The following is a 17,030-nucleotide window of genomic DNA, read 5'->3' as shown; positions in this document are numbered from 1 at the left end:
TTCTTGAAATGGGTTTCTTGAAGCATAACTACATCTGTGCCCTTCTTATGGAAGTCAAAATATGCTATTGAACGTTTTTCAGCGGATAGGAATCCTTTAACATTTTGACTCGCTACCGTGATATTGACCATCTTTACAGTCTAGAGGGCTTATACAAAAGCACCAGTTCTATATGTCTCTATGCTTCTGTTTAGTATTCAGGGTCCTATACCTGAGGGGAGGGAGGGAAGATCAGAGGGAAGTAGAGAGAAAAAGAGGGGGGAAGCGGAACAAACCCTTAGGATAGGGTATAACTGATTATGTTATCTGAGGATACCTTAAACAGGAAAATGGATTGATTTACAGATCAAATTTTATGAACTTTGAAAAAAAAACTTTCAACAATGGAGGCATATTAACATACCGGGTAGCTAAATAAATGGTTAGCATGATCTTCAGCATTGTGTCAAATGAGTAATAGGATTCTTATCAACTGGGGTTACCTTAACTCACACTTAACAGTACAATGAATTATTCAACTCAGTTCGTAGATAATCAGACCCGTATACATGGGGAGTTAGGTACGCTTTTAAATTTACTTTTATAATCTTTACCGCAATGAACCTTAATATATCTTATCCTTCCTGGACTATCTCCAGGCATTAAAGACACACATAGTTGATCTCACCACACCTTGCCTCCTCCGCTTCTACCAGATCAAACATAAAGGCAAACGGGGATATGAAAAGTATCCGATCTAACTCGGAAAAACTAATTGGTGATGTCCATGGACATGAGCTTAGTGGAACATATTAAAAACTCTAGTATATGATAAATCATGTAAGCATATAACCTAGGAAGCAAAACGTCTTGAAACAGCAAATGCATCAAACTGTTGTAACATCAACACTAAACAATGTATATTTAGTTAACATAACCTTATGCATATTTCAACATACTAATAACATAGAATATACTTGCCACCTCTTGGTTTAGTCCTTGCAGTCCTGCAACAGTCCAAGGGTTAAATGTCCTGAATGAAGGTTAAGCTGTGTCACAACTCAACCTAAGATTACTCACTAAACAAAAGGGAACAAAAGGAGCCCCCTTTATGGTAAAACTGAATACAAGAAGTCACATTGTGATCATCCTGGCTGATTCGGGCCATTATCTGCCGGACTGTCCTGCTTTCTTTTGACTTGGCTCGTGGATTTCAGTGGCCAGGGTCTCCTCTGTGGTTTTGAGGCTGTTCGTTCTGCTGAGAACTTATGATGTGACTGTTCCGGATCACCGTCAGGGGGAGGTATTCCCAGTATATTACAGAACTTGCCAACATCAGAGAGGTTTCGGCATTCGCATCTAGTTCCATTTTTGGTGGAGATCACTGAGGTGGGGAAGCCCCATCTGTATGGGATCTTTAGTTGTCGAAGGTGAAGAGTCAGGCTAGAAAACTCTCTTCTTTTCTGCAAAGTTCTTGTAGATAAGTCCTGAAAGATCTGGATGCGGTACCCTTGGTATGCTACCACCTGTTGTTTCCTAGCTAGAGAGTATATATCTTCTCTGTGTTGATAATTTTGAAATCTGACGATAATATCCCTAGGTGGGGAATCAGCATCAAGCCTAGGGCGCAGAGCTCTGTGCGCTCTATCTAGAGTGATATTTGACATTTCCACATTTCCTACAGTCGCCAATTCTGAAAAAAGACCCTGCAGAAATTCTTGTATCTCGTTATTTTGTACCGTCTCAGGTATCCCTCTGAAACGCAGATTATTGCGCCTCGTGAGATTTTCGAGATCATCGATCTTATCTTCCATCTCTGTGAAATTTTGCTGTTGGTGCGTCACTTTTGAGGTTAGATCTGCCATCTTTTGCGAGAATACAAACTCATGTTCTTCCAAAGAGTCTACTCTGCGGCTCAGATCGGAAATGTCCTTTTTCAGGCCTGCGCATTCCTCCTTTATGCAGGTCTTAACTTGATCTATTAGGGCAGCAATTGCGCTATATGTTATAGGTGGATCTTCAGTGGCTCCATTTGCTTCTGGTGTTGAACATCTGGAATTCCCAGAGTCCTCTTCTCTGTCTTCGGGGGCATTGTGGAGTATTATGGATGATCCAATTTTTTGTTCTTTTCTGTCTGTTTGAAAAAGGCATTGACAACCTCCTGTGACTTTTGAGGCGTCTTTGGTATTTTGTCTGGCTTGACTACCCTTCGTTGTGACATTTCTGGGTTTGAAAGTGTTGTATGTCTTTATCGAAGGGTGCGTATCCTGGGAGACCCCACTCCCCAGGGAAGGTACTCTCACAGAGTGATCTCGGGAAAAGGGAGATGGATATGACCCGCTGACTCTTAAGGACAGCGGGAAATGGGGGGGAGCAGGGTTGTTGCCAGCAGATTATTGAGATAGGCAGTAGTATTTAGGTATCCAGGGTACTGGAACTGTAGATTTACACTAACTCTCCTTGCTGACGTTTAGCAAAGGTGTAAATGACTCAGCCCTTAATAACCTTTGGTTTCTTAGTGCAGTAACTTATATCGGCGTTTAAGAGGCCTAGCTGGATAGTGTCAAATTAAATGCCCCACAACTAATCCATTATCCATTAGTGTCTCAGTCAATCTGAAGCAGAAATAAGGACTTTGTAGTGATCCGCAACTTAGTGTGAATATTTCACCGTAACTTAGCTATCCGGTGGTATGGAGGTGGATCACAGCAAGAGAACCATTCTCCAGATGGTCCATTGTAGAACTTATCACAGAATTATATATCCTCAATATTTATATCCAAGCTATAAGTGAAGCTATAACAGACTGCTATGTAGCTGCGTCAGATGTGTGTTAATACATTTTGCAAACACTTAGGTAAACATAATGTCCTCCTGTATGGCGATAGTGACCCTCGTATTAAGCATACTTAAATAAATCAGTTGTACTTCATCCCCCGATCTACAGTTATTTCGGTTGACAGTACCGTCTCATTCTTACCGATGTCCGCAGATGGTATGGCTGGGATCTTAGTTGCGCTCCAGAGCGGAGCCCCGACCCTCCGGAGCGATTTCAGACTGAAGCAGGTTGTGAGGGTAATCGGTGGTTATTACCGCAAGCGGTGTTGATAGAATTGATATGCCTGTCAGCTCTTACGAACCTCCTCAACGCCAGATAAAGAATAGTGCGTTGTTAGCATGCTGTTAGAGTTTTCATCCAGCTGCGTCATATGCTCAAGGCCTCTGCTTAATGTCGTTCTTCGTTTTTCCGAGCCCTGTTAACATGAACGAGGTATCTGTGTGATCTTGACACTCTCACACATCAAGTTATGCCATCAAATATTGAGCAAAGCTGAGTAATATATTGTTTATTCTCTTAGCTCCCAGTCTGTCTCAAGAGCCTTAGTGTGTAGCGGCCATCTTGGTAGACCGCTCGCTCCGCCGACTGTCCCTTTTTAATAGGGAAATTGTTGTTACTTCCTTGTGTCCTAATCCTAAGAATTCTCTTGAAAGGTCTTTACATTCTTTGGATGTGATTGTGGTAAGAGCTTTGAAATATTATGTTGAGGCTTCTAAAAGATCCATGAAGACTTCTAGTCTATTTGTTTGGCATCTTGGTTGAATTTTTAGATTCACAAGGCTTATTTGAAGGCGGGGCAGTCTCCGCTTCAGCGTATTTCAGCTCATTCTACTAGATCAGCCGCCGCATCTTGGGTTTTTAAGAATGAAGCTTCAGTTGATTAAATTTGCAAAGCAGTAACTTGGTCCTCTCTGCATTTATTTACTAAATTTTACCATTTTGATGTGTTTGCTTCTTTGGAAGCAGCCTTTGGTAGAAATGAAGATTTATCATAGGGTTTGGAAAACCTATATTTCATGGTGTTCCACTCATGATTATTCTAGGCAATATTGCTAAGATTGCTAAGCTTCCTGATATTCACTGTTTTGTTCAGACTTTGATTCGTATCAAACCTGTTATTAAATCAATTTCTCCTCCTTGGATTCTCAATTTGGTTTTAAAGATTTTGCAGGCTCCTTATTTTGAGCCTATGCATTCTTTGTATATTAAACTACTTTCTTAGAAAGTGTTATTTATTTTGGCTATCTCTTCTGCTAGAAGAGTTTCTGAATTTTCTGCTCTCTTGTGAGTCTCCTTATCTGAGTTTTCATCCAGATAAAGCTGTTTTGCGGACATCGTTTACATTTTTTACCAAAAGTTGTGAATTCTAACAACATCATTAGGGAAAGTATTGTTCCTTCCTTGTGTCCTAATCCTAAGAATACCTTTGAAAGGTCTTTACATTCTTTGTATCTGGTAAGTGCTTTGAAATATTATGTTGAGGCTACTAAAGATTTCAGAAAGACTTCTAGTCTATTTGTTATTTTTTCTGGTTCCAGAAAAGGTCAGAAAGCCTCTGCCATTTCCTTCGCATCTTGGTTAAAGCTTTTGATTCACAAAGCTTATTTGGCGGTGAGGCAGTCTCCGTCTCAGCGAATTACAGCTTATTCTACTAGATCAATTGCCACATCTTGGGCTTTCAAGAATAAGGCTTCAGTTTATCAAATTTGCAAAGCAGCAACTTGGTCTTCTTTGCATACATTTGCTAAATTTTACCATTTTGATGTGTTTGCTTCTTCGGAAGCAGCCTTTGGTATAAAGGTTCTTCAGGCAGCTGTCTCAGTTTGATTCTAGTGCCTTTGATTTGAGTTTTTTTTAATTTTTAAGAAAACAATTTATTTTTTTGGATTTAATTTCTCAGCGGATATAGCTGTTTTTATTTTATTCCTCCCTCTCTAGTGAGCTTCCACATCTTGGGTATTATATCCCATACGTCACTAGCTCATGGACTCTTGCCACTTACATGAAAGTAAACATACTTTATGTAAAAACTTACCTGATAAATTCATTTCTTTCATAGTGGCAAGAGTCCATAAGACCCACCCTATTTTTTTGTGGTTATGATTTTTTGTATAAAGCACATTATTTTTCCAGTTCCTTCTTTTTGATGTTTTTTACTACTTTTTTTTTTTTTACACCTCACTACTTGGCTATACGTTAAACTGAGGTATGAGTGAGGTGAGGTTTGGGAAGCTTTGCCCCCTCCTGGTAGGAATGTATATCCTATACGTCACTAGCTCATGGACTCTCTTGCCACTATGAAATAAATGAATTTATCAGGTAAGTTCTTGCATAAATTTATGTTTTTTCTCTCTCATTAAAAATGGAATTACTGAATAGATGAAAATCCCTGTTGTTCTTTTATTTATTTTTTGTTTAATATTCGCCTCTTCTTTCAGTATACAACCATGAAGAGGATTCTTTCTATGTACATCATGATATCCTCCTGCCTGCTTACCCTCTCTGCACCGAGTGGCTGAATTTCGATCCAAGCCCTGAAGAATCTACAGGTAAACTTAACTTGTGTTCTTTACGGCAAAACCTGTTATGTTTTCAGTAGATGATACATCTGTTTTTTATTATATAATATATGGTTTTCAGATAATCCCTTTTTTTTTTAATGTTTATTATGTGTTTTTTATTGGCTTAAGTTTTCTTACTTGTTGCTAACGAAAGGGAAATATGTTGGTGTGTGGCAGATTTATTTGAATCGTTACCATGTTTGTTTCTGGATCATAAGCCTCTAAAGGTTTAATAAAAGTTGAAATTGATTTTTTACTTTTATTTTATTATTTAACATGGTTTCTAATTTATTTCTTCACAATGCAGTTGTATCAATTATGTATCTATGTGAAATTTGTTATAGGAACAAAGAAATTCTGATGCCAGATAAGAACTACAGGCCCAACAAGTCTGCCCTAAAAGAGTAATATTATCTTGTTTGTAGGATAGCCTTATTCTTGACGTCCCCCCACCTTACTATCTCTAATCAAAGTTTATTCCATTAATCAACCACCCTTTCTGTGAAGAAATGTTTCTGCAAACTACTCCTGAACCTACTACACTTCAGATTGAGATCATGACTCCTTGTTCTGGCATTGTTCGTTTTGTGAAAAAATACTCACATCCTCAGCTTTACTAGGTTCCTTAACCCCTAAACGACCACAGCACTGCTGCCATGGGCTCTTTCTGCGGCTATCTTGCTGACAGCAACAAGATTGTGCTATTTCTGCATGCCACACGAGCGGGGCAGTGCAGAAATAGCAGGGCAGAATATCACTGATGCAGAGAGGGACACTCTGTGTCCCTCTCTGCATCGGTTTGCTGTGGTGCCATACGTTGGTGGTGTGGGAGGCGGGTGGGACCGCTACACTGCAGAAAAACATTTCCACAGCAAGAGGAAGGGAGGGGTACACTAATGCGTTTTGAGAGGGGGGCTCTACAGAACGTCGCTTGGAGAAGGGGAGCGTGGGGGGGGTACTACACTATTTTTAAATAAAGGGAAAAATGTATATGAACTGGGTAATAGCAGACAGCTGTCAGTACCCAAGAATGCAGATACTAGTGGGGGGCAGGGATAGAGAGCTGTTTGGGGGGGATCAGGGAGGTTAGAGGGTAACGGGGGAATCCTACACTGCAGAAAGAGATAAAACAAATTCAAAATCTCTAATTCTTCACCACCTTCTTAGGTACTGGCAACCAGTGAGGGAGAGAAGAGAACTGTTTAGGAGGCATCAGATAGGGATCAGGAGGTGGGAGGTATCGGGTGAGAGGGTAATCTCCACACTATAGCTAAACTTAACCTTACAAGCTACCTTATTAACCCCTTCACTGTCTGGATTTTCAGAAGTGTGGTGCGCAGCTGTAATTAGCAGTCTTCTAATTACCAAAAGGCAGTGGCAAAGCCATATATGTCTGTTACTGCTAAACAAAGGGGATCACAGAGAAGTTTTTACATCCATTTGTGTTTATTACTGCATATGTAAATAATTTCAGTGAGAGACCCAAAATTTGTGGCATGAAACATACCAAAATGGGTCTAGATCAATACCTTGGGTTGTCTTCTAAAAAAATATATAGTTTCATAGGTAAAACTAAAATAAAACTGCTCTTTTTCTGTTAAAATGGAGTGATAGCAAAAAATGCTATGGCCACTTTATTAGGTACAGCTTGCTAGTACCAGGTTGGACCCCTTTTCTTTCCTATGACATGGAGAGTCCACAACGTCATTCCAATTACTAGTAGGATATTCAACTCCTGGCCAGCAGGAGGAGACAAAGAGCACCCCAGCAAAGCAGTTAAGTGTAACTTCCCTTACTTATAATCCCCATTCTCTTTGCCTCTGTCAATGGAGGTTGTGCGAAGTTGGTGTCTGAAGAAATTAATCCTTTTATGGGTATTTCCATCTAATACGAGTCAACGGCTTTATTCATTACTTGTGGGAAATACAGAACCTGGCCACAAGGAGGAGGCAAAGACACCCCAGCCAAAGGCTTAAATACCTCCCCCACTCCCCTCATCCCCCCAGTCTTTTTTTGCCTTTTGTCACAGGAGGATGGCAGAGAAGTGTCTAAAGATTTGGAGTAGTCTCTTATGGAGGGTAGTACTCTTTGGAATTGGACTGGAGTTTTAAGTAGTCTTGTCAGCCTCTCAGTGAGAGCATTGAGGAATGTTAGGGTCTGGAGATGCAGGGAGAGTCTTTTTGTGAAACCATACAGACTCGCATTAACAGCTCCTTAAGCAATCAGTGTTGACGAGTTTCACTGCCTGCTTTTTTCACTCAAGTCCATGTCAGGAGCGATGCTACACACTGTCAAACTTGAGAGGCCGTGTTCCTGTTCCACGGTGTTGATTCTGGTAAGATCGTTTAATTTCTTTATAATATCTGTAATGATAACTCAAGAAGACAGGGTCACAGTGTGGCACCTTTTTGTTTGTATAGAATCAAGGGCTAATATCTCTGGAAGGTGATTATTGAACGGGGGGAGATGTATACATGATTGCTTTGTGTTTTTTGCTGCAACATGTGTTGAGATGTGGCTCTGGCAATGTGGAACAGTCAGGTTTTTCCTTCTGTTGATTACTGCGCAGCCTGTTTAGTTGGCACGGTTTTCTTGGCTGCAGGGGCGGTCCTGCACGGTAAACCATGTGATGGTTTTCCTGACTATCAGTTGCAGGAGACGAAAGCAGTTTTCTCTGTGGGCCTGGGTCATCGGAGGTGGTGAGTGCCCCGGCCATTGGGAGTATAATGGTGCCATTTAACTTTTTTCTATAGTCCTTAATAAAGGCACAAGCTATGGAGGACTCTGATGCGTTAGAGGGTACTCCCTCTTTACCTAAATCTAATGCCTGTGTTTGTGAGGAGGCTTTGGTATACCCGCCTGCTCAACTATGTTCCACATGCCTCGATAAAATAGTGATATCTAAAAGAAATAAGAGTACCACTGAGCCGTCCACTTCTGAGGGGTCTTCGTTCCGTGAGGTGTGTTCTCTACAATCATCTCTGATTACACATACAGCTCCCCAGTGCACTAATCCTCCGGCGGGAGGAGCCCTGTGGCCGCCAGATTTTGCTGATCAATTTCAAACTGAGGTGTCTGCGGCCATAAGTGCTTGACCTCGCATTGCTAAGCGCAAGCGAAAGGTTAAACATTGCTATCCTTCCCAGGGGTCATCTACTCCATTGGATGTATCTGAGACTAGATTATCTGCTGATGCAGAGGATTCCGATACTTCGGAGGACTCTTTCTCTGGGTCGGAATCTGCAGCCTCTAAACCTCCGGCTGCGGAGGAACCAGATTTTAGGTTTAGGATGGAGCACTTACACTTTTTATTAAAAGAGGTGTTGGCTACTCTAGAGGTCCCAGAACCGTAGTTACCAGAGGAACCGTCTATTCCTAAGCTTTAAAAAGTTTATGAGGACAGGGTAGTCCCCCAGACTTTCCCGGTTCCCGTAAAGATGGCAAATTTTATTAAGAATGAGATGGAGAGACTTAGATCGTCTTTCTCCCCTTCTTATTCTTCATTTAAAAAATTGTTCCCAGTTCCTGACTCTCAGCTAGAGTTGTAGGGATCTGTCCCTAAAGTGGATGGAGCTATCTCCACGCTCACTTAGCGCACCACTATCCTGCTCGAGGATAGGTCGTTGTTTAAGGAACCCATGGATAAGAAATTAGAGAGTGAGACCCTGTTAAGAAAAATGTTTCAGCACACTGGATTCGTATTTCAGCCAGCAGCGGCGGTCGCTGCGGTAGCGGGAGCCGCTACCTATTGGTGTGACTCTCTGGCAGAGATGATTGAGGTAGAGACTTCCCTCGATGAGATACAGGAAAGAATTAAGACCCTGAGGGTAGCTAATTTGTTTATCTGTGTTGTAAATATGCAGATTATTAGCTTGAATGCCAAGACATCAGGCTTTTCTGTTCTGGCCCGGAGGGCCCTGTGGTTGAAGTTGTGGTCTGACATGACATCCAAATCTAGATTACTTTCCCTTCCATTTAAGGGAAAGGTTCTTTTCGGTCCAGGCCTGGACTCTATCATATCCACGGTCACGGGGGGCAAGGGTGCCTTTCTACTGCAGGATAAGAAAAATAAACCTAAGGGTCCTAATTTTTCATCCCTTTCGTTTGGACAATTCCAGCGACAGTAGCCTGCCGCGAAGCCCAAGCAGTCCAAGGGTTCCTGGAAACCTCAGTCTTGGAACAAAGCCAAGCAGAGCAAGAAGCCAGCCGAGACAAAATCGACATGGAGGGGCTACCCCTGATATGTCTCTGGATCTCATAGGGGGTAGACTATCTCTCTTTTCGTGGAGGCTTGGATGAGAGACGTGCAGGATCCTTGGGTTCTGGAGGTCATTGCCCAGGGTTACAGGATAGATTTCAAAACTCGCCCTCCCAGGGGCAGATTCCTCTTGTCAAATCTATCGTCAAAACCAGAGAAACAAGATGCTTTTCTAGAGTGCTTGAGGGACCTCTCCTCTCTAGGAGTAATTGTACCGGTACCTCTAGCAGAAAGGGGTCTAGGGTACTATTCAAACATTTTCATGGTACTAAAGAAGGAGGGCACGTTTCGCCCGATTCTGGACCTAAATTGTTTAAACAAGTTTCTGTCTGTCCCATCATTCAGGATTGGGACGATAAGGTCTATACTGCCCCTAGTGCAAGAGGGTCAGTTCATGACTAAGATAGACTTGAAGGACACTTACTTTCATGTGCCAATATACAAGGATCACTTCAGGTTCCTAAGGTTTGCATTTTATGATCAGCATTTCCAGTTTGTAGCTCTTCCCTTAGGACTGGCTACTGCCCTAAGAATCTTCACAAAGGTTCTGGGAGCTCTGCTCGCGGTGGTGAGATCCAGAGGGATAGCAGTGGCTCCTTATCTGGATGACATCCTGGTCCATGCTCCGTCCTACCGGCTGGCAGAGGACCATTCGAGAGCTCTTCTCCTTCTTCTGCAATCTCATGGATGGAAGATAAACTCAGGAAAGAGTTCTCTGTACCAGTGTGGAGTTCCTTGGTACAATAATAGACTCCATATCCATGAAAATATTTCTAACAGACCAGAGGCATTGCAGGATTGTCTCCAGCTGTCTTGCCCTTCATTCCTCCTCGAGGCCATCAGTGGCCCGGTGTATGGAGGTGATTGGGCTCATGGTATCCACTATAGATGTCATTCCATTCGCCAGATTCCATCTCTGGCCTCTTCAGCTGTGCATGCTGAGGCAGTGGAACAGGAATCTCTCTCTTGGTGGCTCCGTCCAGAGCACCTGTCCCAAGGGACATCCTTCCTCAGACCATCTTGGGAGATTGTGACTACGGATGTGAGTCTCTTAGGTTTAGGGTGCCAGGAAGGCACAGGTCAGGTTGAATCGGAAGGAGTCTCTTCTCCCGATCAATATCCTGGAACTTCGAGCGATCTTAAACGCTCTGAGAGCTTGGCCTCTCCTGGGGTTGTCAAAGTTCATCAGATTCCAGTCGGACAACATTTACCTCAGTGGCTTACATCAACCATCAGGGGGAACGAGAAGCTCCCTAGCCATGAGGGAAGTCTCTCAGATTCTGGAGTGGGCAGAGGCCCACGACTGCTCGCTATCAGTGATCCACATCCCGAGTGTGGACAACTGGGAAGCGGATTTTCTCAGCAGATTGTTGTTTCATCTGGGTGAATGGTCTCTTCACCCCGAAGTGTTTGCAGAGATTTACAACAGTTGGGGAACTCAGGAGATATATCTCATGGCGTCCAGACTCAACTTCAAGCTACCCAGATACGGGTCGCGGTCCAGGACAGAACTGATAGATGCCTTAGCAGTGCCTTGGGGATTGAACCTAGTCTACATTTTTCCACCATTACCACTACTACCTCATGTAGTGGCACGCATCAAACAGGAGCAAGCGTCAACTATTCTGATTGCTCCGTCGTGGCTGCGGAGGTTGTGGTTTGCGGACCTAGTGGGGATGTCATCGTCTCCTACATGGAGGTTGCCCTGTCGCAGGGATCTGCTAGTACAGGACCCCTTTGTGCATCAGAATCTAGATTCTCTGAGGCTGACTGCGTAGAGATTGAACGCTTAGTTTTAGCCAGGAGAGGATTTTCTGAGAGGGTGATTGATACTCTCATTTAAGCCAGAAAGCCGGTCACCCGTTGCATCTATCATAAGGTGTGGAGGACTTACTCTGGTGTGAAACTCGTGGATATTCCTGGCATAAGGTCAGGGTATCCAGAATTCTTTCCTTTCTCCAGGATGGTTTGGAGAAGGGACTTGCCGCCAGTTCCTTAAGGGGACAGATTTCGGCTCCATCCGTGTTGTTACACAAGAAGCTCGCTGAGTTTCCTGATATTCAGTCTTTTGTTCATGCTCTGTCCAGAATCAGGCCTTTGTTTAGACATTCTGCTCCTTCTTGGAGTTTGAATCTGGTTCTTAAGGTTTTTGCAGGGGGCTCCGTTTGAGCCTATGCATTCTCTTGACATTAAGACTCTGTCTTGGAAGGTTCTTTTTCTACTGGCTATTGCTTCGGCACGCAGAGTCTCTGAATTAGCGGCTTTGCAATGTGAGCCTCTTTACCTGGTTTTCCATGCCGATAAGGCTGTCCTTCGCACTGGACTGGGGTTTCTCCCTAAGGTTGTGTCTCATCGCAGTCCTTCCTTGTGTCCTAATCAGTCTTCCTCGAAGGAACGGTTATTTCATAACTTGGATGTGGTTCTAGCTTTGAAATTCTATCTTCAAGCTACGAAGGATTTCAGACAAACTTAAAGGGACACTGAACCCAAATTTTTTCTTTTGTGATTCAGATAGAGCATGTAATTTTAAGCAACTTTCTAATTTACTCATATTATCAAATTTTCTTCATTCTCTTGGTATGTTTATTTGAAAAGCAAGAATGTAAGTTTAGATGCCGGCCCATTTTTGGTGAACAACCTGGGTTGTCCTTGCTGATTGGACAGCACCAATAAACAAGTGCTGTCCATGGTTCTGAACCAACAATTTGCTGGCTCCTTGGCTTAGATGCCTTCTTTTTCAAATAAAGATAGCAAGAGAACGAAGAAAAATTGATAACAGAAGTAAATTAGAAAGTTGTTTAAAATTGCATGCTCTATGTGAATCATGAAAGAAAAATTTTGGGTTCAGTGTCCCTTTAAGCTTTGTTTGTTGTCTATTCGGGGAAGCGTACGGTCAGAAGGCTTCTTCCACTTCACTATCCTTTTAGCTGAGGAGCATGTTTCGCTTAGCTTATGAGACAGCTGGACATAAGCCTCCTCAGAGGATTTCGGCTCACTCAACTAGAGCTGTGGCTTCTTCTTGGACCTTCAAGAAGGAAGCTTCTATGGATCAGATTTGTAAGGCGGCTACCTGGTCCTCCTTACATACTTTTTCAAAGTTTTACAAATTTGACGTGTTTGCTTCGGCTGAAGCAGCTTTTGGGAGAAAAGTTTTGCAGGCTGTGGTGCCCTCAGAATAGGGTCCGCCTCCTTTTTCCCCTCCTGTTTTCATTCATTGTCCTCTAGACCTTGGGTATTTGTTTCCCACAAGTAATGAATGAAGCCATTGACTCTCCTCGTATTAGATGGAAAACATAAATTATGCTTACCTGATAATTTAATTTCCATCGTTACGAGGAGAGTCCACGGCTCCCGCCCCGGTTTTCTGTTGGGCGGACCTAAATTTCTTGTTTTTTTTTTCTGGCACTGTTTATACCCTGATATTTCTCCTACTGTTCCTTGTTCCCTCGGCAGAATGACTGGGGGATGAGGGGAGTGGGGGAGGTATTTAAGCTTTTGGCTGGGGTGTCTTTGCCTCCTCCTGGTGGCCAGGTTCTGTATTTCCCACAAGTAATGAATGAAGCTGTGGACTCTCCTCGTAACAATGGAAATGAAACTATCAGGTAAGCATAATTTATGTTTTTTCCCTGCAAGCCAGGATTGGGGTTTAGCTGTGTCCACGTCGATCTCTTGAGTAGTGGTGGCTTTTAGCAGTTAAAAGGCGGCAAGGAAGTCTTTACTTTTAACACTTTGCTACCCCTTTGTGGTAAGCCAGAGTTAGTTACTCTGTTCTTTCTTTTCCTACAGGTCCATGACAGGGAGCCAAGTGCCTGCCACACCTAAGGATCAGCATCTATTATGCAGTTGGATCTTGGGACATTATAATCATTATTTAATTAAGGATTCATATGGGGACAATATATATTGGCACACTAAATATGGAAACAGTATATTTAATCTTTATTCAGTATGAGACTTGAGGGAAAGAGTTCTTTCATTTGGCTAAGTGATGTAAGGAGTTAAATAGTAAGGGATACTTTTTATTATTTACTTATGTGGCTATGTATGAGACTTTGAACTGTTTACGGCTTATTGGTGTGAAACGGTAAAACCATTTTTAGACTGTTTTTTTCACTTGCGCATTTTTTCTCTGCATAGAAATGTTGTGCAGTTTATTTTAAGCCCCGCTCACGTGACACCCGCATTTCCGGTTTAGCGGTGCGGTGCCATTGCGACCTCTGTAACTTTTGCTACAGAGAAGAGAAACCAGCTCTTCTAGTTTCGGCTGTATTTGCATATTCTACCCAAATCGTTCAAAAGGAGAGGGTCTCTTCAAAGAGTCTGTTTTTCCTCTTACTAGTGGGGTATTACTTTTGACGGTAGAAGCCTCAGGCAGTCTGAGGTGTTTTTTGTTCTAAAAGTTTCCTTATATGTTTGTTATTAAAATTTAATATTTAATATATTAATTTTCTTTGATAATTTTTTTGAATCACTTAATTTCTGTAATTTTGCAATTACTTGTGGGACTTGTTACCTCTTAGCCATGGACTCAGAACAAGATCAGTCCATCTCCATGGATAAATGTTTACTTTGTTTAGAGGCCCAAATTGTTTTACCTATGCAATTTTGCTCCTCTTGTTTAAACAAGATGTTAAAATTTAAGGATAAATGACTACCTTCTGAGCCTACTGTCTCTCAGGATAATGCTGTGTGTGACATGCCTCAGCTTTATCCTCAAACGTCCCAAGCCTTAATTGTTTCTCATACTGTGTCTTCTGTGTCCTCTCATTCTCCTGGGGGTGTTTATTTACCTGGGGATTTTGCAGCTCAGATTTCTTCTGCAGTAACAGCGGCTTTGTCAGCTTTCCCTTCATTGGGTAAGCGTAAGAGAAAATCTAAACATCTGCCTGATACTAAGGCTTCTGACTAGGTCTGCATTAGCAATTCTTTCTCGGATGTCTGATGAGGAGAATACTTCAGTAGCTTCTGAAGGTGAGATCTCAGACATTTTAGCAGAAAAATCTTCAGAATCTGAAGAGGTTAATTTTAGATTTAAGCTTGAACACCTACGGTTACTATTGAAGGAGGTTCTAGCTACTTTAGTCGACTCTGAACCTTTGGTTGCTGTCAACCCCACAAAGTCTTCTAAACTGGATAGAATTTCTAAATCTTAATCTTCTGAAGAGGTTTTTTTCTGTCCCAAGGAAGATGTCTGAAATTATTGCTCAGGAATGGGATAAACCAGGGGTTCCTTTTTCCCCTTCCTCTGTTTTTAAAAAGATGTTTCCTGTTGCTGACTCTATTCACGACTCTTGGCGCACTGTGCCTAAAGTAGAAGGAGCTATTTCTACTCTGGCTAAGAAAACTACCATTCCTATAGAGGATAGTTGCTCTTTTAAGGATCCCATGGATAAGAAACTAGAGGTTTACTTAAAAAAGATGTATATACATCAAGAATTACAGTGGTAACCTGCAGTGAGTATCGCCACGGTTGCAGGAGCAGCATCTTATTGGTGCAATGCCTTTGTCTGATCTTATTACAAAGGAATCTTTGGTAGAGGAGATCCAAAATAGGATCAAAGTTCTCAAACTAGCCAACACCTTTATCTGTGATGCCAACATGCAGATAATTAGACTGGGAGCTAAGATGCCTAGCTTCACTGTACTAGCTTGCAGGGCTCTGTGGTTAAAGTTCTGGTCGGCTGATGTTTCTTCTAAGGCCAAGCTTTTGGCTTTACCTTATAAGGGTAAAACTCTGTTTGGACCTGGCCTGGCGGAAATCATTTCAGAGATTACGGGTGGAAAGGGTTCTTTCCTACCTCAGGACAAGAAGAATAGACCTAGGGGTCGGCAGACTTCTAATTTTCATTCCTTTCGCAACTTTAAGGGACAGAAGTCTTCCTCTTCCCAACCAGACCAATCCAGGTCCACTTGGAAATCCAGCCAGCCCTGGAATAAGGGGAAGCATATAAAGAAGCGGATCAGGTGAGGGGCAGGCTTTCTCTTTTTTGTCAAGCCTGGATACGCGATGTGCCAGATCCTTGGGCTGTAGACATAGTATCCCAGGGTTACAGAATGGGATTTGTATTGCCCTCCAAGGGGCAGATTTCTCCTGTCAAGACTATCCTCAAACCAGATTAAGAAGAAGGCCTTCTTAAATTGTGTAAAGGACTTATCCTCCCTGTGAGTTATTGTACTAGATCTCAAGTGCCTCAACAAATTTCTAAGGGTCCCTTCCTTCAAGATGGAAACTATTCGTTCTATTCTTCCTTTGGTACAGAAAGGTCAATTTATGACTATAGACCTGAAGGACGCATACCTTCATGTTCCCATTCACAGGGAACATCACCAGTTTTTGAGGTTTGCTTTTCTGGAAAAACATTTCCAGTTTGTTATGCTTCCATTTGGTCTGACCACGGCTCCCAGAATATTCACAAAGGTTCTGGGGGCAATATTGGCAGTGATCAGATCCCAGGGAATTGCTGTGGCACTTTATCTAGACGACATCTTAGTTCAGGTGTCATCTTTTCAACTAGCTCAATCTCATACAGAGATGCTGTTGTAGTTCTACTTTCCCACAGGTGGAAGGTGAATTTGGAAAAGAGTTCTCTAATTCCATCTACAACAGTGTGTTTCCTAGGGACAATAATAGATTCCATGTCCATGAAGAAAATCCAAACTTCTTGCTTCCTTTCTCTCCAGTTTGCCTTTCGGCCATCAGTGGCTCAGTGCATGGAGGTGATTGGTCTGATGGTGGCATCCATGGACATCATCCCTTTTGCTCGGTTCCATCTGCGACCGCTGCAGCTTTGCATGCTCCGTCAATGGAACGGAGACCATTCAGATTTGTCACAGAGGAATCTGGACCCCCTAACATGAGAATCTCTCATGGTGGATGTCTTAGGGCACTTGCTTCCTGAGACCATCCTGGGAGATTGTGACTACGGACGCACGCCTGTCAGGCCGGGGAGCTGTTTGGGGTTCTCTAAAGGCTCAGGGCCTGTGGTCTCGAGAAGAGTCCTCTCTTCACATAAACATCATGGAGTTAAGAGCAATCTACAATGCCCTATCAGCGTGGCCTCAACTGTTTTTAGTCCGGTTTATCAGGTTTCAGTCGGACAACATCACCTCAGTGGCTTACATCAACCACCAGGGAGGGACTCAGAGTTCCGTAGCCATGAAGGAGGTGACTCGCATTCTGCAGTGGGCAGAAGCTCACGATTGCCTTCTATCGGCCATCCACATTCCAGGGAGGTGGACTTTCTGAGCAGACAGACTTTTCATCCCGGGGAGTGGGCTCTCCATCCAGAAGTGTTCTCTTAGATAACCCTCAGGTGGGGAGTTCCAGAGTTGGATCTGATGGCATCCCACCAAAACGCCAAGGTTCCAAAGTACGGTTCAAGGTTAAGAGATC

The 17,030-nt window shown here is 42.8% G+C and overlaps 1 protein-coding gene across 1 annotated transcript in view; it reads left to right on the top strand.

Annotated features, from left to right (window-relative positions):
* The window catches only part of PWP1 (PWP1 homolog, endonuclein), a 229,293-nt gene that overhangs the window by 41,257 nt on the left and 171,006 nt on the right, over nucleotides 1-17,030 (top strand). The window contains exon 6 of the mRNA XM_053718754.1: nucleotides 5,257-5,367. Coding sequence (XP_053574729.1) covers nucleotides 5,257-5,367 — 111 coding nt within the window. The remainder of the gene's footprint in view (nucleotides 1-5,256; nucleotides 5,368-17,030) is intronic.

This window comes from Bombina bombina, chromosome 6, assembly GCF_027579735.1.
Source record: "Bombina bombina isolate aBomBom1 chromosome 6, aBomBom1.pri, whole genome shotgun sequence".
In the NCBI taxonomy this organism is placed as follows: Eukaryota; Metazoa; Chordata; class Amphibia; order Anura; family Bombinatoridae; genus Bombina; species Bombina bombina.
Note: the sequence above shows the minus strand (reverse complement) of the source record. Positions and strands in the feature narration are given on the sequence as shown.